The 26,034-nt window shown below is 44.4% G+C and overlaps 1 protein-coding gene across 1 annotated transcript in view; it reads right to left on the bottom strand.

The window, feature by feature from the left end:
• The window catches only part of ryr2a (ryanodine receptor 2a (cardiac)), a 1,161,183-nt gene that overhangs the window by 506,045 nt on the left and 629,104 nt on the right, over window positions 1-26,034 (bottom strand). Inside the window, 2 exon segments of the mRNA XM_056296806.1 lie at window positions 7,874-7,962; window positions 23,080-23,160. Coding sequence (XP_056152781.1) covers window positions 7,874-7,962; window positions 23,080-23,160 — 170 coding nt within the window.

Below are 26,034 nucleotides of genomic sequence, written 5' to 3'. Positions count from 1 at the left end.
TTCTATGGAATAAGAAGCTCGACTCATTGATAAATGTGGTTAGGCTTGGTGTTGACTGATGCATACACCCTATGAATGCCAGCAGAATGAGGATGAATATTTAAGTAGGCTTGCATTCATCAATTTCTTTATTCAAGATAATACCTCTTCCAGTGTGTATGTCATTGGGGATCTGAATGCTGATATCTCAGACAGGAATTCGTTATTTGCTAATCATATGGTTCAGTTCTGTCAAGATAATAATCTTCTATTGTCAAGCAATTCTTGTTGCCTACAAATACTTTTACATACATAAGTGAGGCCTGGCACGCTACATCATGGCTGGACCGCTGTATTTGCACTGCTTTAGTGAGTATGGGTATTGTGTATGGGGCAGCAACGACTGATCACATACCTCTTGCTATGGCTATAAATGCTGAACATCTGCCTGTGCTGTCTATTAATGGAGATAGTGATAATGCAGAAAGGTATGACTGGTCAACTCTTACAAAGGAGGACATCTTAGCCTATCATGCCCGTACAGATGAAACCTTGGGTAATATACATCTGCTTAGAGATGCAGTTATGTGCAGAGACATTAATTGTAAGGCTATGAGGCATAGGAGAGATCTCTGCTGCATATATGATGATATTTATAGTGCTCTGTATGAAGGTAGTAAGCCCTACTATAAGTATAAAAATAAGACACATAACGTCAGACCTGGCTGGAACAAGTATGTAACTGGGTATCATAAAAAAGCATGTGAAGCCTTTAAATCATGGGCTATGGCAGGCAGACTCAGAAGAGGGCCTGAGCTTGAACACAAGAAGCTCACTAATGCAAGATACAAGTACGCCATTCGCTTCATCTGTAAAAATGAACAAGCCTTGAGGGCAGATTCCATGGCTAAGAAGCTGCTAAGAAATGATCCTGCTAATTTTTGGAAAGAAGTGAGAGCTCTCAACAACTGTAAAACATCTCTACCATGCAATGTTGATGGTATCTCCGGTACAGACAGTCTTGCTGAGTTATGGCGACAGCATTATTGTACCTTATTCAATTGTGTCCACAGTAATCTGTATAAAGGTGGGCAATATTGAGAGTGATGATTCAATAGTGATCATATCACATGAGGTGTACCAAGCTATGAACACGCTGTCTGTTAACAAGGCAAGTGGCTTAGATCATATTACTGCTGAACACCTTAAATATGCCAGTCCGAGGATAGCTCCTCTCCTTGCTATCTGTTTTACTGGCTTTATGGTCCATGGCTTGTTACCAGACTCAATGTTGTCTGTACTGTTAGTACCAGTCACTAAGGACAAAGCTAGTAAAGTATGCAGCCTAGATAACTACAGGCCTATAGCTCTAGCCAGCATACTGTCAAAAGTCCTAGAAAGAATCCTGCTGGATATGGGCATGAATTTATCTACTCCACAGATAACCAGTTTGGTTTTAAAGCTAGACATGGCACTGACTTATGTATATATGCCTTAAAGGAAATTGTAAACAAAAACAGAGGCCAAAACTCATCGGTTCTTATGTGTTTTATTGATGGCTCTAAAGCTTCTGATCATGTTAATCATAGAAAGTTGTTTGTTAAATTGAGTCAAAGAGGGGTGCCTAAATACATTGTGAGAATCCTGGCTTATTGGTATGCCCACCAGACTATGCAAGTGAAATGGGGTAATAGTGTTTCAGCCCCATTTGGGGTTAGCAATGGTGTCAGACAAGGGGGAGTTCTGTCTCCAGTTCTATACAATTTATATATTGATGATTTGTCCAAGCAGCTGAAAGCCTGTAACACTGGGTGCATGACTGGTAATACCTTGGTGAACCATATTATGTATGCAGATGACCTTGTCATTCTTAGTCCCTCTAGCGCTGGTCTCCAGCAGCTCCTTGATATATGTTGTGTGTATGGTGTGGAGCATGATATCAAATACAATATTAGTAAGAGCATTGTCATGATCTGCAGAACCAAAGAGGTCAATCATATAAAATTTCCTGATTTTAAATTGTCTGATAATAATCTTGTTGTAGGTAATAAGGTGAAATATCTTGGGCACTATATTACTGAACAAATGACAGACGATGATGATATTTATAGGCAATGCCGCATGATGTATGCACAAGCAAACACTCTGTCATGCAAGTTTGGTATGTGTTCAGTTACTGTGAAGATGTCTCTGTTCAGAGCATATTATACACCACTTTATACTGCAAATCTGTGGTCAAACTATAAAAAAGCAAGCTTACAGAGGCTTCGAGTAGCTTATAATGATGCTACGAGAATACTGTTAAAAAGACCTAGATGGTGTAGTGCAAGTGAAATGTTTGTGGCTAGAGGAGTCAGTACCTTTCAGGCTCTTCTAAGAAAGCTCATGTATAAATTTATTTGCCGGCTCAATGACTCTGATAATGTAATCATCAAGAGTTTAACCAATATAAGATTCAGTGCCACATGCTACCAATCCCGGCAGTGGGACCACTGGTATAGCTGCCTTCTTATAACACACTGACTTGTTCCATTGATGTTATTTTATTGTGTTTACTCTGTGTATTGTCTGGAGTTTGTCTTTTACCTATTTGTCTTTGTCTGTTATGGACCCTGAGTCTGCAAAAAAATTTTGAATTGAGAACTGAATTGAATATTACCATTATCAACATATCAACGTATTACTGACTAACAAAATAACATTATCAATGTACCTGATGAATGTAACAAGTTTAGTCTGTGGCCAGAGATACCTAGTTTAATGATAGCTAATGATAGCTAGCCCACTAACATAACTTTGTTATGCTAGTCACAGGTTAGCCAGATTCCACTTTTCATTTCAGAGCATAAAGACCTGCAGGGAGGGCCGGCTGGGAAGGTCTCTGGCCAGTCTGACCTCCCCATAGCCGGCCTGTTTTAAACGTTTCTCCCCCTCTATGAGCTCCAGGTGGGGACCGGCCATTCGGATAAGTCATCCTGCCCACGGAGGCATCTCGCTTGCCTTACTTTGTTGAAAGTACCGGTTCTGGTCTGAAGGTAAAGAAAAAATCATGGGGCGGTTCCCCGGCCCCGGGGCATGTCCTTGGCCGCCCTGCGACCCCGAGGAGCCCATACAGAACCCCCGAAAAAGCATGGATAAAAGAACGCCATGGGGAACCTTGGCCAAAATCAACACTACAATACAGTGATGTTGACAATGGATTATTAAAAATATACCAATAACAGCTGAAATATGTAACTTACCCTACAGTGCAAGAGCACAGTTGGTCCACAATGTGTTTCAGAATTAGTTGATGGGGTTTCTCATCTTTGATTGCGACCGGTAAGCGTTACCCTCAATTACAGCTGCACCCAGCAGCCTGGAGTCCACAGAAGTCAGTTTTACTTTTAATATACCCTTGTGGTGGACACGTATTGGGGACAGAATTCAACCCAGGGACTAAGGGTTAAGTCATGGTTGCCCTGGCAGGTTAACGCAGGGTTAAGTTATGGTTGTCCAGCCAGTTTTCTGGTTATTCTTGCCGCCTTCGCTCAGTCGAGCTGTGGTTTTGTTGTCTCTCTGATTTACCGTGGATTAAAGAAAGTTGCCTACACGGCTTAAGTGTGAACCTACGGTCTTCTCCGTTCCTTCGGCTCTACACCCTCCTATTACTTTTAATGTTCCCTCCTGCATACTGTAACTCTTTCTGCCTTTAACGGGATGATATTAAGGATGAATTACTCCAAAATACATCACTTATTTTCTCTGGAAATGCGCTGATTTCTTCCTTCATGTTTTGGTGTTTTCCGGCTACTTCCTGGATGGTTCTGAAAAGCTTGATGGGCATAGCAACAGTAACTAAGGGTGGCGGGACTTTGCGAAAGGTCAATACTGCTTGGACCCCGTTAATCACCGCTTGCGGCTATATTTACTTCTTATTGCCTCTCGCAAGAATTTTTTTTTTCAATTATCTGTTTTGTAATACCATCCAAGGGGAATTCATGCTTTTTATTCTGGGACCTGGGGTTACTGTTTGGTACGTACTTATCCTCTATTTCTTTCAACTTAGCCTTTTATTTGTCTTCAACATCATAATTAGCCAGGTATTGTGTCCAGTCAACGATTTCCAATTCCCTATGTGCTTCCTCAAAATTCCCCCTGTTGTAATTTTTTCTTGCAGTTTCATTTTTCACGGTTTTTGTGTAACAAATTACCTTAAACAATATGATGCAATGATCACTTTTACCCAAAGGGCCTAAATACTGAATGTCATCTATCATTCTATCCTCATTTGTAACTATAAGATCCAACACAGGTGGTGTGTCATCATCTCGCCACCTTGTTGGTTCTTGCACATGGTGAAACAGCAATGCATTCTGCACACAGTCCAGAAGCTTATTATCTAGTGATGTAAGATTATCCCCCTTTGCATCATTAAAATTCCAGTCTATATTTGGCAAATTAAAATCACCTATCATTAATTTATGTAAGTACTTTCTAGTTGACACCACTTTCATTAAAACCAAAAGATTGTCATTGTTTGTTTCTGTACCATGATCAGACCTATAAATTAAACCACCATCAAAAACTCTTGGTTATTGCATTTGAACTTCACAAAAATATTTTCTTGAAACTCTGTCGCTAATGCAATTTCTTTAACTTCTAAAGATTTATGAATATAAAACAGTAAACCTCTACCTATATCTTTGTCTATATTCCTTGAAAATAAATTACAACATTCTATATCACCCAAAATAAATTCTGCTGGGCTCATTTTATGCTTCCTATTTTTGGACTTCAGTGATTCCTATAATATGAATAAGTGGGAGTACTTTCAAACGAGCAATAAATCCATGCATTTTGTTATGGAGTTGATCTGCATTTGTATATAGACACATAATGCTCTCAAAGGGTGGAGATTTAGAGACATGCTGTGGTTTAATGGAGTCAAGCTTATGATCAACTCACTGAGTGTTGGGGATTCTCACCACTCTCCTCGCCCTTCACTGACTTTGAAGGTAAATGTTTCATGCCATAAGCAATCATCAGCTGACGATTGCTTATGGTATGAAACAGGCTTATACTGTCGCATGAAACAGGCTTGTACTGTCTCATAAAGAATTTACTTGACTCACTTGATTATTTTGCTCCTTATTTCTTGAGCACTTTCCCTACACTGAATTTTTCTTTTAACAAAGTAATTTATATATATATGGACAAAAGTATTGGGACACCTGGCCATTACACCTACAGGAGCTTTTATGAAATCCCATTCTAAATCCATAGCCATTAATATGGAGTTGGTCCCCGCTTTGCGGCTATAACAGCTTCCACTCTTCTGGGAAGGCTTTCCACAAGATTTTGGAGAGCATCTGTGGGAATTTTTGCCCATTCATCCAGAAGAGCATTTATGAGGTCAGGCACTGATGTTAGACGAGAAGACCTGGCTTGCAATCTCCATTCTAGTTCATCCCAAAGGTTTTTTTTTCTTTTCTAAAATTTATTTCTGATTTTTACCTTTTTTTCTCCCAATTTAGTGGCCAATCGCTCCCTATTTTAGTTCAAACACCCACCCTCGTACTGCATGCGTTTGCCAACTGCATTTCTCCGGCCGGCAGTCTCGAGGGAGACGGCTGAACCACTGCTTTTTCCCCCACACACAGAGACACATTCATGTGACGAACACAAGCCGACTCTGCCCTCCTCCCAAAGATGGCGTTGCCAATTATTGCTGCTTTGTCGAGTCCGGCCATAGTCGGATCTGATGAGACCGAGGCGCGAACCCCGGTCCCCAGTGGGCAACTGTATCGACACAAAGCTGATGCTTACACCGCTACACCACCGCGGACCCCTAAAGGTTTTTGATGGGGTTGAGGTCAGGGCTCTGTGCTGGCCAGTCAAGTTCTTCCACACCAAACTCACCCAACCATGTCTTAATGGACCTTGCTTTGTGCACTGGGGCACAGTCATGCTGGAACAGAAAAGGGCCCTCCCCAAACCTATTCCCACAAATTTAGAAGCATGCATAGAGTAGTCCAAAATATCTTGGTATCCTGAAGCATCAAGATTTTCCTTCACTGGAACTAAGGGGCCTAGCTCAACAACCCCATACCATTATCTCTCCTCCACCAAACTTTACAGTTGGCACAATGCAGTTCGGCAGGTAACGTTCTCCTGGCATCTGCCAAACCCAGACTCATCCATCAGACTGCCAGACAGAGAAGCGTGATTCGTCACTCCACAGAACACGTTTCCACTGCTCCAGAGTCCAGTGGCAGCATGTTTTAAACCACTCCATCCAACGCTTGGCATTGTGCTTGGTGATGTAAGGCTTGCATGCAGCTGCTCGGCCATGGAATCCCAATCCATGATAATCCCGGCACACAGTTTTTGTGCTGATGTGAATGCCAGAAGAAGTTTGGAACTGTGCAGTTATTGAGTCAACAGAGCACTGGCGACTTTTACACACTATGCGCCTCAGCACCAGTTGATCCCGCTGTGTGACTTGTTGTTTTTCCTAAATGCTTCCACTTTTCAATAATGCCATTTACATTTGACCATGGAATATCTAGCAGGGAATAAATTTCACGAACTGACTTATTGCAAAGGTGGCATCCTACGACAGTACCACGCTTGAATTCACTGAGCTCTTCAGAACGACTCATTCTTTCACAAATGTTTGTAAATGCAGACTGCATGGCTAGGTGCTTGATTTTATACACCTGTGGCAAAGGGTCTGAACGAAACACCTGAATTCAATGATTAAAAGGTTTGTCCCAATACTTTTGTCCATATAGTGTATATAAAACATTGGTTTTCAATTTGTCAATTTTGTCAATGTAGATTCAAATATTGTAGGTTACAATTAAATTTGTTTTCTGCATTTAACCCATCCGACTGTACAGGATCAGTGGGCAGCTGCGGTGCAGCATCTGGGGACCAACTCCATTTCTTTTTCCTGTTGCCTTGGTCAGGGGCACAGACAGGAGTATTTATCTTAACATCCATTTCTTTTTGATGGTGGGAGGAAACCAGAGCCCCTGAGGAAACCCATGCAGACACAGGGAGAACATGCAAACTCCACACAGAAAGACTTGGGATGGCCTGCAGTTCAAACCCAGGACTTCTTGCTGTGAGGAATGGCGCCTATTGTAGTTGTGCTTCATTTTAAATTTAAATAAGTCATCCTTACGATTCCTGGTAAAAGGAAACTGGGGCCCCCTCTTGGAGTCAGACCTGGGAAGGGAGCTCAATGGTGAGCATCTGGTGGCAGGGCCTTGGCCCATTGGGGCCTGGTCAGGCCCAGCCCGAACAAACAATATGGCGCCACCACCCCATGGACCCACCACCCGCGGCGATGAGCATTGGGGTAGGGTGCAATGCAGGCCAGGGGGCAGGCAAAGGCGGAGACCGGGGCATGTCAACTTCACAGACTTGTCCAGGAGGACCAAATGGGAGGAGACCCCGGGATAGACCTAGAAGTCGCTGGAGGGACTACATGTCCATTCTGGCCTGGGAACACCTTGGGATCTCCAGGAGGAGCTGGAGGACGTTGCTGGGGAGAGGGATGTGTGGCGTGCCCTACTTAACTCAATGCCCGTAACTCCTCATGGAGGAAAAGAAGCATACAGCATTTTCCAAAATTCCTCCCCTAACCTTAACCATAACCTTCATCTCTTAATCATCGCCCCCTGCTGGCACTGCACCTTCATACACACGTGTACTTTTCACACGTGAGCGAGGCAAAACCGTGACACTGACACGTTGGACCGGTGGGTGAATTACACGCTTTGGCGTGATACTGGGTTGCCCATTGACTCACTTCATTTGGGGTTTAAGGCATTAAATTAAACAAGAAAATAACAGATTTTAAACAATTTAACTTTAAACAAAGAGGAAGACCGAGTGGACTAACCTGTACTCTGAGTAGGTAATCAACAGTGGAAATGATGATGTTAACTGTTGTGTTGTTCCCTGTCTGGGTCCTCAGGTAGTTCTGGAAATCTAAAACACCCGGAACACATTACATTGAAAATTAGAGGCATTTTACACATACAATTAACGCTGTTAGACTACAGTAAAAGTCCCTTTAAAATTGAAAAAAAGGTGTAATACTCCTTTTAAAATGAGTTTTATGATATATTGAGAAAGTGACATCACAGTATGCAAAATATGTTAAGATAGCCCAGCACTACCCACAGGATAAGTTCAGACAAGCATAGAAATTTGGGGGATGTGACAAATTTTCAGTCCAACCATGAGCAAAATAAAAATTTTTTAAAAAAAGTAAGCAAACCTACACGTATAGCACATTTTGCTGAAACCATCCAGGCCGTCTTTAAAGGGTAGTGATACACAATTTCCGTTTGTCTCCATCCAGTGCATACTAATGAAAAACATTGATTTTTGGAGGGGAGGGTGAGGTGTGTGCTTCTTAAACAGGCATAGCGGGGTAGCACCTCTGACTTTGTTGGTTTTTATTTCTCCCCACTAATGTCAGACTGCCTTTGGATTTGTATTATTGTATCATAAATTTGTGGTGTAACAGGGATAGAAATTCAAACCAAAAGGGAGAAAAAAAGAAGAAAGAAAGCTATCTTATTTGGTCATTGTACGGCTACAACGATTTTTTTCTTTTTTTAACTTGATAATCAACAGGTTTCCAGGTCATGACAGATTTGACAGATGAAAAAGCAAATGACAATACAAATCAGGAATGCAATCACAATGCATTGAAAATAAAACATGTACTCTCCCCACGCCACACCACAGAGCTCTGCTGTTATCATCCGCAAACAAGCAAGTCCTATGTAAGTTGTAAAAGGACTCCAAACTTTATAAAACAGAAAATCTTTATCTTAAATAAAAGCTGAGAGCTTTGAGAGGTTTCCCAAGAAACCCAATGAAAGAATACCAGCAGAACTACAGCACCTCGCCCAGAAAAGGGAAACAGGGGCCCCCTCCTGGAGCCAGACTTGGGAAGGGAGCTCGCTGGTGAACATCTGGTGGCCGGGTCTTGGCCCATGGGGCCCGGTCGGGCCCAGCCCGAAAAAACAACATGCAGCCACCATCCCATGGACCCGCCACCCATGGGGATGAGCATTGGAGTAGGGTGCAATGCAGGCCGGGTGGCAGGCAAAGGCGGGAACTGGGGCATGCCGACTTCCGGCATCTCAGATTGGTCCTTGGGATGTGGAATGTCACCTCTCTGGCAGGAAAGGAGCCTGAGCTGGTGCGAAAGGGTGGAGCTGTACCAACTAGATATAGTTGGGCTCACCTCCACACATATGGACTCTAGTACCAAATTCCTGGAGAGGAGCTGGACTCTTTACTTTTCCGGGGTTGGCCAAGGTGACAGGCGCCGGGTGGGTGTGGGGACACTCACAAGTCCCCGGTTGACCACCACCATGTTGGAGTTCTCCCCGGGCAATGAGAGGGTCACCTCTATATAACTGCGAGTCGCTGGGGTAAAGGCTCTTGGCTGTTGTGTGTGCTTATGCACCGGATAGCAGTTTGGAGTATCCGGCCTTGGATTCTCCTGATGGTGTCTTGGATAGGGTTCTGCCTGGGGACTCTGTAGTTCTACTGGGGGACTTCAGCGCTCACGTGGGCAACAATGGAGAAACTTGGGAGGGGCGTGATTGGGAGGAACGGCCAAGAACACCTTAGGCCAAAGCTCGATGATGGGCTTTGTGGTCGTATCATCAGATCTGCGGCCATATGTTTTGGACACTCAGGTGAAGAGAGGAGCAGCGCTGTGAACTGATCACCACTTGGTGGTGAGTTGGATCAGATGGCGGGGAAGGCTGCTGGACAGACCTGGCAAACCCAAACGTGTAGTGAGGGTGAACTGGGAACGTCTGGCGGAGACCCCTGTCCATGAGGTCTTCAACTCCCACCCCCGGAAGAGATTCTCGTGTATCCCGAGGGAGGCTGAGGACATGGAGTCTGAGTCGGCCATGTTAAAAGCCTCTATTGCAGATGGGGCAGATAGGAGCTGTCGTCATAAGGTCATCAGTGCCTGTCGACGTGGCAACCTAGGAACCCGCTGGTGGACATCGGCAGTGAGGGAAGTTGTTGGGCTGAAGAAGGAGGCCTTTCAGGCTTGAATGGCCCATGGGTCTCCTGAAGCAGCAGACAGATACTGGGAGGCAACAAGGGCTGCGGCTTCAGCAGTTGTGGAAGCAAAAACTCAGGTGTGGGAGGAGTTCGGCGAGGCTATGGAGGAGATTTGATTTTGATTTGAGATACTTTATTGATCCCCGTAGGGAAATTACTCTCTGCATTTAACCCATCCTAGCTGTGTAGCTAGGAGCTGTGGGCAGTCACCGTGCAGCACCCAGGGAACTTTTGGAGGACTTTTGGTTGGTCTCAAGGAAGTTCTCGCAGACCATCCGGCGACTCAAGAAGGGGAAGCAGGTCCTGACTCAGGCTGTGTTCAGCCAGGGAGGGGAACTGCTGACCCGGGCTAGGGATAATAATAATGATAATAATAATAATAATAATAATAATAATAATAATAATAATAAATTAAACTTATATAGCGCTTTTCTAACACTCAAAGTCACTTTACAATAAATGGGGTGAAACAAGACAACAGATAAACATAGCACAAACATACAGGGGTGGATGGGAAGGAAGGGCTACGAGAGGGAGAAGCAGCAGCCACACACAACGCCAGCAGTACTCTCCGACTTAAACACATACAAAGGGCGAGGAAAACAAAAACAACAGCACTGTAGATGTTGATTTTCTGTAGGGGTTTACTCCCGTAGCCTATTCCTTTGCCAAGGTATCCACTAGGCAGTGGCACTATTTAACCCATAGCTGGGGAAGAGTAAATGACGCATGTCGCTCATGCCGGCACCCTTTAACTGTGACCAATCATATTCTGTGACCTGCTGCAACTTGGCCGCAGCAGACCATGGCTAATATAATCACTTGAAGCTGCTACATGGACCTCAGAGGCTGTGCGCACCCAAGCAAGCATTGTGCTGCTTCTCTCCCCACTTCTACTTGGCTGATCTACTTTTATTTCCACTACGTAGAGATAAAAATAAAAAAGTATGTTACTGCAAAAGTAAAGACTGAAATACTCAAGGGAAATATTAGCAATAACAATAGCTAGCTAAAAGCTATACCAGAATAAGCTTGCAACACACTGCTTTTTCAATTTAACATTTAAGCATACCACTCATCGTACAAAGGTCAAAAATACTCATCCTCTGATTTAATACTCACCCTCTGATGTAATAAAAAAAATCTCTTTCTTGCGCTTTTACTTTAGCACTGGTTTTGCTCTTAGATGCTTGTTTAGAGAGAAGATGCACTTATGATCTCTGATGAGTAGTAGTTCTCCTGATTTCCTACGTTAAATGCACTTATTGTAAGTCACTTTGGATAAAAGCGTCGGCTAAATGACTGTAATGTAATGTAATGTAATATAGTACACACATCGTTTTGTTTTAATAGCGTTAAATAATTCATGAACTTATGTTAGGAATGTTGTCGGGCAGTGGAAAGAACACTTTGAGGAGCTCCTGAACCCGGCTAACACGTCCTCAGTGGAGGAGGTAGAGCCTGAAGACTCAGGGGAAGCCACCCATATCCCTGGCAGAGGTATCTGAAGTAGTTAAGAAGGTCCTCAGTGGAAAGGCGCCGGGTGTGCATGAGATTTGCCCTGACATGCTGAAGGCTCTGGACATTGTTGGGCTGTCTTGGCTGACATGCCTTGTCAGTGTCGCATGGAGATTGGGAACAGTACCTGTGGAGTGGCAGACTGGGGTGGTGGTTCCCATATTTAAAAAGGGGGAATGGAGGGTGTACTCTAATTATCGGAGCATTACATTGCTCAGTCTCCCTGGGAAAGTCTACTCTAGGGTGCTCGAAAAGAGGCTCCGGCCGACTGTCGAACTTCAGATCCAGGAGGAACAATTCTGATTCCATCCTGGCCGTGGAACAACGGACCAACTCTTTACCCTTGCATAAGTGCTGAGGGGGCATGGGAGTTTGACCAGCAAGTCTACATGTGTTTTGTGGACTTGGAGAAGGCTTATGACCGTGTACTCTGGAAACTATATGGGGGATACTGCGGGAGTATGGGGTACCGAGGCAGTTGCTACAAGCCACCCGGTCTTTGTATAACTAAAGTGAGAGCTGTGTCTGCATTCTCGGCACAAAGTCAAACACATTTTCGGTGGGTGTCTGACTCCGCCAAGGTTGTCCCTTGTCTCCGATTCCGTTTGTAATATTCATTGACAGGATCTCAACGTGCAGCCAAGATGAGGAGTCTGTTTTGGGAACCTCAGAATTGCATATCTGCTCTTCGCAGATGATGTGGTCTTGTTGGCTTCATCAGAACGTGACCTCCAGCGCACACTGGGCGGTTTGCAGCTGAGTGTGAAATGGCTGGGATGAGAGTCAGCTACTCCAAGTCTGAGGTCATGGTTCTCTACCAGAAAACTATGGATTGATCCCTCTGGGTTGGGGAGGAGTTGTTGCCTCAAGTGAAGGAGAAGTATCTTAGGGTCTTGTTCACGAGTGAGGGTACGATGGAGCAGGATATTGACAGGTGGATTGGTGCAGCATCAGCGGTACTGCGGACATTTTACCGGACCTTTGTGGTGAATGAGGAGCTTAGTTGGAGGCAAAGCTCTCAATTTACCAGTCAATCTTCGTTCCAACCCTCACCTATGGTCATGAGCTTTGGGTAGTGACCGAAAGATTTAGATCGCGGATACAAGCAGCCGAAATGAGTAGGGTGTCTGGGCTCAGCCTTAGAGATAGGGTGAGGACCTCAGACATCCAGAGGGAGCTCGAAGTAGAGCCGCTGCTCTTTTTTTGTGGAAAGGAGCCAGTTGAGGTGGTTCGGGCATCTGATTAGGATGCTTCCTGGGTGCCTTCCTTTGGAGGTTTTATGGGCACGTCCAACTGGGAGGAAACCCGGGGGTAGACCCAGAACTCACTGGAGGGACTACATGTCCAATGTGGCCTGGGAATGCCTTGGGATCCCCCAGGAGGAGCTGGAGGGTGTTGCTGGGGAGAGGGACATCTGGAGTGCCCTACTTAGTTTGCTGCCACTGCGATCCGACCAAGGAGAAGCGGCTCATGATGAGATGAGATGAGCTCTGAGAGGCATGAATTCCAACACACTCCTTATTCATAATGCCATGTTAGAGGGTTCCTTCGACACCCACCTTAATGAAATGCATCTCCTAGCACAGAAGAGGAGAATTTTCAAGAGACTTAATGAATTTGGAGGAATATTTGTGGGATTATCTATACCAAGAATGCATGATGAAGGATGAATGTTCACTGTTATGTCATTGATTTTTTTAAGAACATCTTATGTGCCTTCTGTAGTCTTGTACTTATTACAAAACTTTGATAGTGTGGCGGATACTAGGGGCTATGCCTCTCACCCAGCAGGGCTGTGAGCTGGGGGCGTGGTTTACGTTCCTGGGCTCTCTGGTGCAAGTTTGTTCCTGTTCCAGTTTGGTTTTGGAGCTGAGGAATAAAGTTCAAACTCGCCTTTGTCTCCTGTGTTTTTCCTCATCCTGCCACATTGGTGACCCCGAATTGAACATGTTTGGAGCAGAAGAAGAGTGTGAATCCACTTCGGCCAGGCCGCCCCAACTCTCAGCCGCGGCTGTGAAGCTCCCAGAGTTCTGGCAGAGCGACCCGGTTTTGTGGTTCCAGCATGTTGAGGCGCCGTTCCACCTGCGTGGAATCTCCGCGGACGACTCCAGATACTATTTGGTAATCGCTGCGCTGGACCAGCAGTCCACACGCCGTGCCATGCAGCTGTTGGGTAAATATGTCGCCCTCAAACATCTTCTGCTTCGGAGGTACAGCCTATCTGCCGCAGAGAGGGCAGATAGAATCCTTTCCCTATCCGGCTTAGGCGACGGGACAGCTGTTGATCTCATGGACAATATGCTGTCGCTGCTAGGCTCGGGCGAAGGTGGGTTCCTTTTCCCGCACATTTTCCTGCACCAGCTCCCGTCTCCTGTGTGCGCGGCTTTGGCTAACTCCCCGTGTCTGGCCGCTGGTGACTGCTGAGGTTTGGCTGAGGAGGCCGATAGGGTCTTGCTGGCTACCAGATGGTTCTCTGTGCAGAGTGTGGCATCAGAGCCTCTGCAGCCGGCGTCGGAGGACGCGGACCCCTCAGTGGGAGCTGGAGTGACTGCCCGGAGACGGCGCGGGAGCGGCCTCTGTTTCTTCCACCAGTGGTTCGGCGGCAAGGCGAGGCACTGCGTCCCTCCGTGCATGTTTGAGGCGCCGGGAAACTCCAGGGCCAGCGCTCAGTAGCAGCTGTGGGCGCTGGTGGAGTAGTGAGCTGCTCTTCATTATGGACCCAATGTCAGTGTAGTAGACCAAAAGCGCTACCTAGTGGTGGTTAAGCTAGGCTCTGATATACCCCGGATGTTGACTGCTGCGACAGTCGGAGAGCTACAATAAAGAGGACAAGACGTTGGGAATTGGTCTTTGGCTCAAATCACTGTTATGGATATATTAGCAGTATAGGATACATCCAGATAATATAGCGAATATATTACAGTGGCGACGACGGATGGGATACCTTTAATGTGAGAAGGTAATCCCGGTAGTTAATAAAAGCGGGTGAAGCAACGTGATGCTACAAGCTAGCTTCCAGCCAGCTAGCAAGAAAAGACTAGCTAGCCAAGCCAAGCACAAGCATGGCGCATTTCATCGGCAATATTGCTGAATACAAGGAAGGTAAAGAGGACTTCGAGTCGTACCTTGAAAGATTGGAGCAATGGATGATCGTTAATGAAGTGGAGGACGGTAAGAAGGCCAATGTTTTCCTGTCTGTGATAGGCGCAGAAGCCTATGGCCTACTAAAGAACCTCTGCATACCAGAAAAACCGAGTAGCCTCACGTATGCAGTACTGAGCGGGAAACTAGCATCCCATTATAAACCCAAGCCGCTAATCATAGCTGAACGTTTTAGATTTCAGAAAAGAAACCAACTAGAAAATGAGTCAGTGTCTGATTATGTGGTTGCTTTAAAGCACTTGTCCACACATTGTGAATTCGGTCAGCATTTAAATGAAGCACTGAGAGACCGACTTGTTAGTGGTTTAAAGGTGGAGGCTATTCAGAGAAAGTTGCTCGCAGAACACAATCTGACTTTTGCAAAAGCATGTGAGCTGGCCTTATCTATGGAAATGGCGTCAAAGAATATGCTGGAGTTTGCCAGCAAAACAAGCGGAGCTGCAACTGTGAATAAGATAGACAAGAAGAGAACAAGCAAGGGTGTGTGGAGAAGCAAGTCATCCACCAGCGAGTGGAAAAGCAAGCAACCTACCAGTGACAACGCTAGACCACAGAGAACAGAAACGCACCAACCCTGTTACCGATGTGGAGGTAACAACCATGCAGCTCAAGTATGTAGGTATAAAACCGAGACATGCCACAAGTGTTCCAAGGTAGGGCACATAGCAAGAATGTGTAAAACTAAAAATAGACAGGGACATACACAGTATGTGGCTGAAGACCACAGTCCAAATGAGAGAGGAGATGGAAATGAGGATGAACTGTTTGGTGCGTATCCGATGAATGCAGTGTACTCCACGAATACAGTTGGTAATGGAAAAAAGGGCATTAAGGTCAGTATTAAGTTAGAAGGAAACCCTGTAGACATGCAGCTTGACACAGGAGCTGCCGTAACCCTGGTATCTGAGATAGTGTACAAGGAACATCTCTCACACCTGCCACTGAAAGAAAGTAAAGTGCGTCTGTCAACCTTTTCCGGTGAGAACATTCCCTTGATGGGCCAAGTGACTGTCAATGCGAAATATGACAACCAGAGTGGAGATTTACCTCTTGTGATTGTGAAAGGTGACAGACCAGCCCTCTTTGGCCGTAACTGGCTGGCCAATTTTAAACTAGACTGGGCAAGCATATTCTCAGTTACACCAGCAGGGGGCAGTGATAACACAGATGTAGAGGCAGTGTTACAGAGACACAAAGCAGTATTTGCTGAGGAGCCTGGCACTATTCGTGAATTTAAGGCAAATATCAAAGTGAAGCCAGATACAAAACCTGTCTTCAGAAAGGCAAGACCAGTGCCATACGCACTAAAAGACACAGTTGAAAAAGAGCTAGATAGGCTGGAAAAAGCTGGTATTATCTCAAAGATAGACCATAGTCAGTGGGCTGCCCCGATAGTAGTTGTACCCAAATCAGACAAGTCAATTCGTATCTGTGGAGACTATAAAGTCACGGTTAATCAGAGTGTGGAAGAGGAGACCTATCCACTACCGAACGCCGAGGATCTCTTCGCCACACTGGCCGGGGGCACTCTCTTTAGCAAATTAGATCTGTCACATGCCTACCAACTGCTTGAGTTAGAGAAGGACTCAGAGAAGTATTTAACAATAAATACCCACAAAGGACTGTATGTTTATCACAAACTTTCATATGGAGTGTCGAGTGCACCTTCTATGTTCCAGAATGTGATGGACCAGATACTACAAGGCTTAGAGCATGTGACCTGCTTCCTCGATGACATACTAGTCACAGGCAGAACAAGAGAGGAGCACCTGAGGAACCTAGATGAGGTTTTGAGCCGACTGGAGAGCTACGGGGTAAGAGTGAAAAGAGCAAAATGTGACTTCATGCAGGAGAAAGTAGAGTACCTGGGGCATCTGATAGATAAACAGGGACTTCACCCCACTGAGACAAAGGTTGCCGCCATCGTAAATGCACCCCAGCCCACAAACGTCACAGAGCTACGGTCATTCCTAGGACTGTTAAACTATTATGGCCGTTTCATGAAAGATCTGTCGACCATATTGCAGCCACTACACCAACTCCTGAAGAAGGAAGTCGAATGGAAATGGACACCAGAGAGTGCAGCAGCAGTCAAGGCTGCCAAAGAACCGTTAGTGAAAAGCTCAGTAGTAGTACACTACGACACGCAGAAACCACTGAGATTAGCTTGTGACGCATCCCCTTATGGGATAGGTGCGGTAATGTCACACATAATCGAAAATGGGGACGAGAAACCAGTCGCCTTTGCGTCACGTACGTTGACAGAGGCAGAGAGTAAATATAGTCAGATAGAGAAGGAGGCGTTGGCCATAATATTTGGCGTGACCAAATTTCATAAATATCTCTATGGCCGCAAATTCAGTTTAATAACTGACCACAAACCCCTCCTTACCATCTTAGGACCCAAGTCAGAAATCCCTACACTAGCCGCTTTGCGTATGCAGAGATGGGCACTGAGGCTTATGGCTTATGACTACAGTATAGAGTACAGAACGTCAGCGGGCAATGCAAATGCGGATGCGTTATCTAGACTGCCGGGGAAAGAAAGGGACAAAACAGCGGAGGAGAACAGCATTTTTTATTTCTCATTAGTAGATGAGCTACCCGTGCAGGCTACAGAGATTGCACAGAGCACTCTCAAGGACCCAGTCCTATGCAAGGTACTGGAACTGACCCGGTCTGGATGGCCGAGTTACATCAACGATGACACACTGAAACCGTACTTCAACCGAAGGAATGAACTGTCTGTGGAACAAGGATGCATTCTGTGGGGAATTCGAATTATCATCCCACCAGCACACAGAGAACGACTACTGTACGACCACACCAAGGGCACCCCGGAGGGTGCAGGATGAAAAGTTTGGCGAGGGGCTATTTATGGTGGCCTCAGTTGGACAGTGATATCGAACGTGCAGTGCAGCAATGTGATGCTTGTCAGAGTGTGAGGAAACTACCAGCAGTAGCACCACTACACTGCTGGCAGTGGCCTACGAGAGTGTGGCAGAGGCTACATATTGACTTTGCAGAGAAGGATCAGCAACACTTTCTAGTGTTAGTAGACAGTCATTCAAAATGGCTTGAGGTGATCCCCATGGCAACAACTACCGTCGCCAAAACGATCGAAGTGCTGCGGAGCATCTTTTCGTCCTACGGTCTTCCTGAGGAGATCGTCTCGGACAACGGTCCACAATTCACCTCGCTGGAGTACAAAACATTCCTGAAAAGCAACGGCATTAAGCAGACCTTGGTGCCAGCTTACCATCCTGCTTCTAATGGTGCCGCAGAGAGAGCAGTCCAGACGGTGAAAGCTTCACTTCTGAAGCTTTCACTGTAATAGTGACGTTTTGTTTCTTCTCGATGAGAAGAAACAAAACGTCACTATTACAGTAAAACACAGGCTCGCCAACTTCCTGTTGTCATACAGGACCACACCACACAGCGTTACAGGTTGCACACCAGCAGAACTGTTCCTCAAACGTCAGCCTAGGACCAGGTTCAGCCTGCTGAAGCCAGACCTCGCTCGAGTGGTGGGGGACAAACAACAAAAGCAGAAGGACTATCATGACCAACCCGCCTCGAAGCTGAGACATCTGTCAGAGGGGGACTCAGTACTGATCCGAAACTTCCGTGGAGGAAAGGAGAGGTGGACGAAAGGGACAGTGGAAAAGAGACTCGGACCAGTCACCTACCTGGTGTGGAATGGAGTGAACCGACGTTCAGTCCACATTGACCATCTGCTGTTCGACCGACCCTCCAGTCCTCCTGAGGCATTTCAGTTTCAGGATGACCAGATGGGTATCAGCAACACCTACCCTGCAGTTGCGGATTTGGGGGGGGGCACACCTGGAGCCATAGGTGCTAGCCCATACTCACCTGAAGATACACCCGTTCCAAGGATGCAGGCTCCGGAGAAGCTTGCAACATCCTTACGAGGTTCGGTGGGCAAGGCCGTGTTGCCTCCTCACCGAGCATCCACTTCCCCTGAGGTGGTTGAGCGCCGATACCCTCAGAGAGAGAGGGCACCTCCAAAACGACTGTCTTTGTAAGATCAGCCGAGTTCCTGAATAAAAGAGTTCCTGAGAGACTAAATTGTTCAAATCCTGTTCAGAAAAAAATGTGAAAAAGAGTTCCTGAGACTGATATGTAAATGGGCAAATGTGGGTCGAAGTGGGTTGTGTAACCAGTAATGACCAAGTAAAAGATGTTGAAAGTAATTTGCCATATCAGCATGTTTTAGAGTGATAATATTTTATTAGGGGAACTTCATAGTTTAAGGGGGAGGAGTGTAGTAGACCAAAAGCGCTACCTAGTGGTGGTTAAGCTAGGCTCTGATATACCCCGGATGTTGACTGCTGCGACAGTCGGAGAGCTACAATAAAGAGGACAAGACGTTGGGAATTGGTCTTCGGCTCAAATCACTGTTATGGATATATTAGCAGTATAGGATACATCCAGATAATATAGCGAATATATTACAGTCAGGAAGACGGTTTCTGGTGGACTCCGGCTCGCAAAAGAGCCTACTCCCTCCAGCTAGCACAGACATGTCAGCCGAAGGCGGCGGCCCACAGTTGAGTGCAGCTTACGGTTCGTCCATTGCGACGTTTGGCACAAGGTTGGTGACTGTTTGTTTCCACGGGCGCCATTTTGAGTCGGACTTTGTAGTCGCCTCCATTACTGTTCCTACTGTCGGCCCGGATTTTCTGTGTGCTAATGGTCTACTTGTTGATGTTGCAAACCGCCGTTTAATTGATGCTGTGTCTTTCGCCACTTTTCCGTGCGAGACAGGGGGAGCCGGGACGTTAACACACGCTAACTTTTTAGCATGTTTGGGGGGAGGTGGCTGTGTGACGGATACTGGGGGCTGTGCCTCTCACCCAGCAGGGCTGTGAGCTGGGGGCGTGGTTTACGCTGGGGGCGTGGTTTGCGTTCCCGGGGTCTCTGGTGCAGGGTTGTTCCTGTTTCAGTTTGGTTTTGGAGCTGAGGAATAAAGTTCAAACTCGCCTTCATCTCCTGTGTTTTTCCTCATCCTGCCGCAATAGCTCTGGGTTCATTTTATTACATCTCACAGCGGTAATATGTAGTCTATGATTTATCTTGAGCTACATGTCATCCCACTCTTTATCTACAATTTCAACACCAAAGTGATTCTCCCATTCTGTTTTAATTTTAGCTGTATTATCTTTCACTGTCCCGGGGAGTGACCCATAGAATCGTGTCACCGATTTGCTTGAGTCTTCGTTATTAATAATAATAATAATAATAATAATAAATCAATCTTATATAGCGCTTTTCTAATACCCAAAGTGGCTTTACAATAAACGGGGTGAAACAAAACAGAGAAACATAACAGACATACAGGGGTGGATGGGGAGTGTGTGTGTGTGGGGGGGGGGGGGGGGCTACATGAGGGAGAAGTGGCAGCCACACACGACGCAAGCAGTACTCTCCGAATTAAACAGATACAAAAGGGCAAGAAAACAAAAGCACTGTAAACGTTGATGTTGTGTAGGGGTTTACTCCCGTAACCTATTCCTCCCCCGAGGTGTCCACTAGGCAGTGGCACTATTTAACCCATAGCTGGGGGCTGGTTTGTGGGCATCAGGGAATAGCCCCACACCGGTGGGCCTGCGTACCACACGTCTAGGGGCCAGACCTCCTCCGAGTCCCTGTACCCAGCTACTGTGTGTTGCCACGAGGAGGCACTACATAGGGCTTGCTGTTGGAGAGGCTATGTACTGGCAGGAGAGACTTACGTGCTCAGCTCTCCTGTTTGCATTTCTGCTAGCCAGCGGTGAAGGTCGAGAGTGAGACTTGACAGGCACACAACACTACATCACCACACTAGATGCTTCACAACAACCCAACTTCTGACACAAGAATGTCAGACAATGAATATTTGTTCTAAAGAGGAGATTGCACCACAGTATTGAGACTGTTTGAGGCAGAAATTTGACCTCTGCAATTAACCCATCCTATTGTATAGGAGCAGTGGGCAGCTGCAGTGCCCGGGGACCAACTCCAGTTCTACTTTCCATTGCCTTGCTCAGGGGCACAGGTAGGAGTATTCACCCTAACATGCATGTCTTTTTGATGGTGGGATGAAACCGGAGCACCCAGAGAAAACCCACGCAGACACAGGGAGAACAAGCAAACACCGCACAGAAAGGACCTGGGATGACCTGGGGCTCGAACCCAGGACCTTCTTGCTGTGAGGCAAAAGTCCTAACCACTGGACCACCGTGCCAATACAACAAACATTTTATTTTCCATCAATATTGGTTTGGTAAAGTTATCTTGACCAATTTTGAAATTATGTATAATACTATTACATGCCTTCTTCCTGCAGTAGAGGCTATGTCGACATGCCTAAGAATCATGTAATCTACAACTAAAAAAAAAAAACTAAAAAAAACCCAACATGATTTGAGATTTAATTTTAAAAGTTATGTTTCTTTTATTCCAAGTTAGAGGAAGTGCTAAGTGCTTTGCACTGGACATTATAAGTATTGCACAAGTGCAGGTTAGCATAGCCTGCTATTCATAGAGAACGTAAATTTTATATTCCTAACTTGTTTTGCTTTATAATTATTGGATAAGTGGGGTGTCTGCTTTTAGGCACCCTGTTGTGACAAAATATCACTGAGCAGATTGGTCGTGGTAGTAGCTTAATTACAACACAAGTGCTTGAGCAAGAACTGGAGTTTCTTGCTAGCTGGCCAACATCAAGTGGTTTTCACACATTAGTAACTTACCATAGCTTCAATTCGCTTTTCTCAAACATATGGTGATGGTTCTTTACCTCATAGTAGTGTAGCTAGTTATTATGTGACATTCGTGTCTACTTGAAGAGCTGGTTTCCATGTGGTGTTGGCAGTTGTGTGTAGCCTCTTGCTTTGTAGTTTGCTGTGTGTCATTTGCTTTTATGTAACTCTTCCTTGGCATTAAACATGATATGTCCCCTGGGTTAAGTAAATCACTACCACTAGGTACGTCTTGATGCATGCTCGATAAGCCAGGTAAGAAGGTCAAGAAGGTTGAATCAGTTCATCTGGACACAATTGTTTACTGACAGATACATTTTATCACTCAACTAAGTGACATCTTCAGTCTAAACTGACTGCAGGTATCCCCACCCCTTATAAGAAAGCTAACACGTCAGACCAGGACTCCACAGTCTACACCATCTACAGGCCAGTGGCCATTCTTTCAGAGATGAGGATGTGCACATCCTTGATAGGGAGGAACGCTGGTTTGAACAGGGAGTCAAAGAGGCCATGTGAAGCCAGAACGACCATCCCTGAACCGAGGGGTGGGGTTGGGGGGGGGGAATCTAACAGTACATCTGTCACCATCTTACAATGCTGTGATTGCAACAATCCCTAATCCTCTGTGAATAGTACACATGATCAATGGTCACACCCATTTTTGCATATGAAAATGGTCAATGGTTTTGGTCTGTAGGCACTGTACTGTACTGTATTGTTTATAAGGGTGGGAATACCTGCAGTCATTGTATTGTTTATAAGGGTGGAGACAACTGCAGTCACTATTGTTTATAAGGGTGTTGATACCTGCAGTCAGTTGAGACTGAGGAGGTCACTTATATGATGATGAAACTTTTCTGTCAATAAACCATGTGTCCAGATGAACTGGTTCAACCTTCTTTGACATCACTAGGTACATTACCAGGCCACCTTACAAAGCAGCCAATTGGCCAACCTCAGGCTGGATTAGCACAGTTTTCATCTGAATTACCTGCCCTGAGACAAGCACTACACAAAGTGCATAATTATACATTGTGCTTACCACATTTAGGAAAAAAAACGTGTCACCTTAGAGGCCACCCCAGTCAGCCATAAGCCAGGTTATTTGCATGGCTGTTACATGGTAAGGGTGAAGTCGAGCTTCATTGTCAGATGCTCCATTGAGTGCATTCTTAAGGCTTGCCCCACATGAGTCTGTTTTTGCTGTGCCACCATCAAAGCCATAAATAAATTCTGATCAGAGCCACAAATCCCTCCCTCAACACACCAGTGACAGCAGCAAGCAGCTAATGGTTGACCCAAATGCTCATTGTTGGTCATTTATCGCCTCCCTGATTGGGCCATCCAATGAGACCTACTGACTGCTGTCCCAGCTGGAGTGTCCCATCACTGATGGCAGTGCTACAACACTGCTAAGGTATTATATTTAAGGATCATTTGGTTGCACAACATTTAGACAGTAAAATTTAAGATTACAGAACAGAAAGTGCATCTTAATGACTTACTTTAGGTTTTAAGTAGACATTTAAAAAAGTAGACATGTTTGTACTCTCACCTGAGTTGTGCCCTTCACAGAGGAGCTGCAGGAAGCGGAAGAGGTCACAAGTGAATTCATCATCTTGCATCACCTTTTCACCTGACAAGAAAAAAGATAAAACACACCCCCAACCCCCAACACACACACCAACACATAGCAACACACAAGCATGCATACATGTATGGATGTAAACATACACATGCATGTGCTCCACACAAACACACCCACACACATGTATGTATGTGCACGCCAACACACACAAACACAAGAACACATATAAAACACACAATGGACAATAAATAAAAGTACAGACAGACAACAGAAAAAAGAGACAGAGAGATGAACAGAGTGAAATAGAATATTAAAAAGGGAAAGCCAGTGTGAGCAAATCACATTTGTTTTTCATTTTGTGAAAGGTGTATGATCCAACTATATCATTTAGAAATTAGTCGTGTGCAAACCTTAATGCACAAATACTGTCTCTCATCACTGGGCAGCTACAAGACATGACTGATGAAGAAGAAAAATGACTGAAGCAGTGGGACTGGGTCTCAAAACTGCAGCATTTTACAGTCAGGAATTAACCTCAGCAACCCTTTTTTAGGGTTTGTTTTTTTAAGTAGGGAAAACGAGTCAACTAATTCTGTGTATTGTGAGTGCTGTACTGCTGAACCAATATTTGCGGTGAAGTTCGAAAGGGATAATACAAGAGATAATATAACATAATATAAGAGATAAAATAAGAGATAATATAACAGATAATATAACATAAGAGATAATAAAAGAGATAAAATAAGAGATAATATAATAGATAATATAACATAATATAACAGATAATATAACAATATAACAGATAAAATAAGAGCTAAAATAAGAGATAATATAACTGATAATACAGGAGATAATGTAAGAGATAAAATAAGCGATAAAATAAGAGATAATATAAGCGATAATGTAAGAGATAAAATAAGATGAGATAAAATAAGAAATAATGTAGGAGAATATGAGATAAATTAAGAGAATATAACAGATAATATAACATACTATGAGATAATATAAGAGATAAAATAAGAGCTAAAATATGAGATAATATAAGCGATAATGTAAGAGATAAATAACATATAAGAGATAAGAGCTAATGTAGGAGATAATATAAGCGATAAATTAAGAGATAATATAAGCGATAATGTAAGAGATCAAACAAGAGATAATGTAGGAGATAATATAAGAGATAAAATAAGAGATAAATTAAGAGATAATATCAGAGAAAAAAAGAGATAATATAAGCGAAAATGTAAGTGATAAAATAAGATAATATAAGAGATAACATTAGAGATCAAACAAGAGATAAAATAAGAGATAATATAAACGATAAAATAAGATATAACATAAAATGAGAGATAAGAAGTAAATTAAGAGATAACAAGAGATAACACTATAAGAGATAAAATAAGAGATAATATAATAGATAATATAATGGATAATATGAGATAAAATAAGAGGTAAAATATGAGATAACATAAGAGATAAAATGAGAGACTGTGCTAAAATGCTGCATTTAACAATGCTGGTAAACATTTAACATCATGGAAAAAGGTTCAGAGGAAGACCCTGAGAGAACTTCTTGCAAAAATACAACCTGGTGACATGAGGGAGTGGGCTATGGGCAGGAAACATATGTGTGAGAAACATATGTGTGAGAAACCTCTGTGTGAGAAACATCTGTGTGAGAAACCTTTGTGTGAGAAGCATCTGTGTGGAAACCTCTGTGTGAGAAACATCTGTGTGAGAAACCTCTGTGTGAGAAACATCTGTGTGAGAAACATCTGTGGGAGAAACATCTGTGTGAGAAACCTCTATGTGAGAAACATCTGTGTGAGAAACACCTGTGTGAGAAACCTCTGTGTGAGAAACATGGAGAGGGATGACGGTTACATGGCACAGTTGACATCAGCTGCTGTCAACTTGGGGGCTTTAAATTAAGAAATGGATAAATCTGAAGAGTTTCACTTGAAATAAGTTATTAAACACTCACCCTGAAACAATGACTGAAGTCTGGAAGGCATTAGGCAATAATTCCATCCTACACTTTTTACAAAATATCAACCTTTGAAATTTTACTTTTATGTATACAGTGCATCCGGAAAGTATTCACACCCCTTCACTTTCCCCACATTTTGTTATGTTACAGCCTTATTCCAAAATGGATTAAATTCCTTTTTTTTCTCTTCAATCTACACACAATACCCCATAATGACAAAGTGAAAAAGGTTTTGTAGAAATGTTTGCAAATTTATTTAAAATAAAAAACTGAAATATTGCATGTACATAAGTATTCACACCCTTTTGCTATGACACTCAAAATTGAACTCAGGTTCATCCTGTTTCCACTGATCATCCTTGAGATGTTTCTACATTTTGATTGGAGTCCACCTGTAGTAAGTTCAATGGATTGGACATGATTTGGAAAGGCACACACCTGTCTATATAAGGTCCCACTGTTGACAGTGCATGTCAGAGCAGAAACCAAGCCATGAAGTCAAAGGAAACGTCTGTGGACCTCCGAGACAGGATTGTATCGAGGCACAGATCTGAGGAATGGTACAAAAAACTGTCTACTGCTTTGAAGGTCCCGAAGAGCACAGTGGTCTCCATCATTCATAAATGGAAGAAGTTTGGACTCTTCCTAGAGCTGGCCGCCCAGCCAAACTGAGCAATCGGGGGAGAAGGGCCTTGGTCAGGGAGGTGACCAAGAACCCAGTGGTCACTCTGACAGAGCTCCAGCGTTCCTCTGTGGAGATGGGAGAACCTTCCAGAAGGACAACCATCTCTGCAGCACTCCACCAATCAGGCCTTTATGGTAGAGTAAAAAGCACATGACAGCCTGCTTGGAGTTTACCAGAAAGCACCTAAAGGACTCTCAGACCATGAGAAACAAGATTCTCTGGTCTGATGAAACCAAGATTGAACTCT

The sequence above is a fragment of the Lampris incognitus genome, chromosome 17 (assembly GCF_029633865.1).
Source record: "Lampris incognitus isolate fLamInc1 chromosome 17, fLamInc1.hap2, whole genome shotgun sequence".
NCBI classification, from domain to species: Eukaryota; Metazoa; Chordata; class Actinopteri; order Lampriformes; family Lampridae; genus Lampris; species Lampris incognitus.
This window is presented reverse-complemented; position numbering and strand designations above follow the sequence as displayed.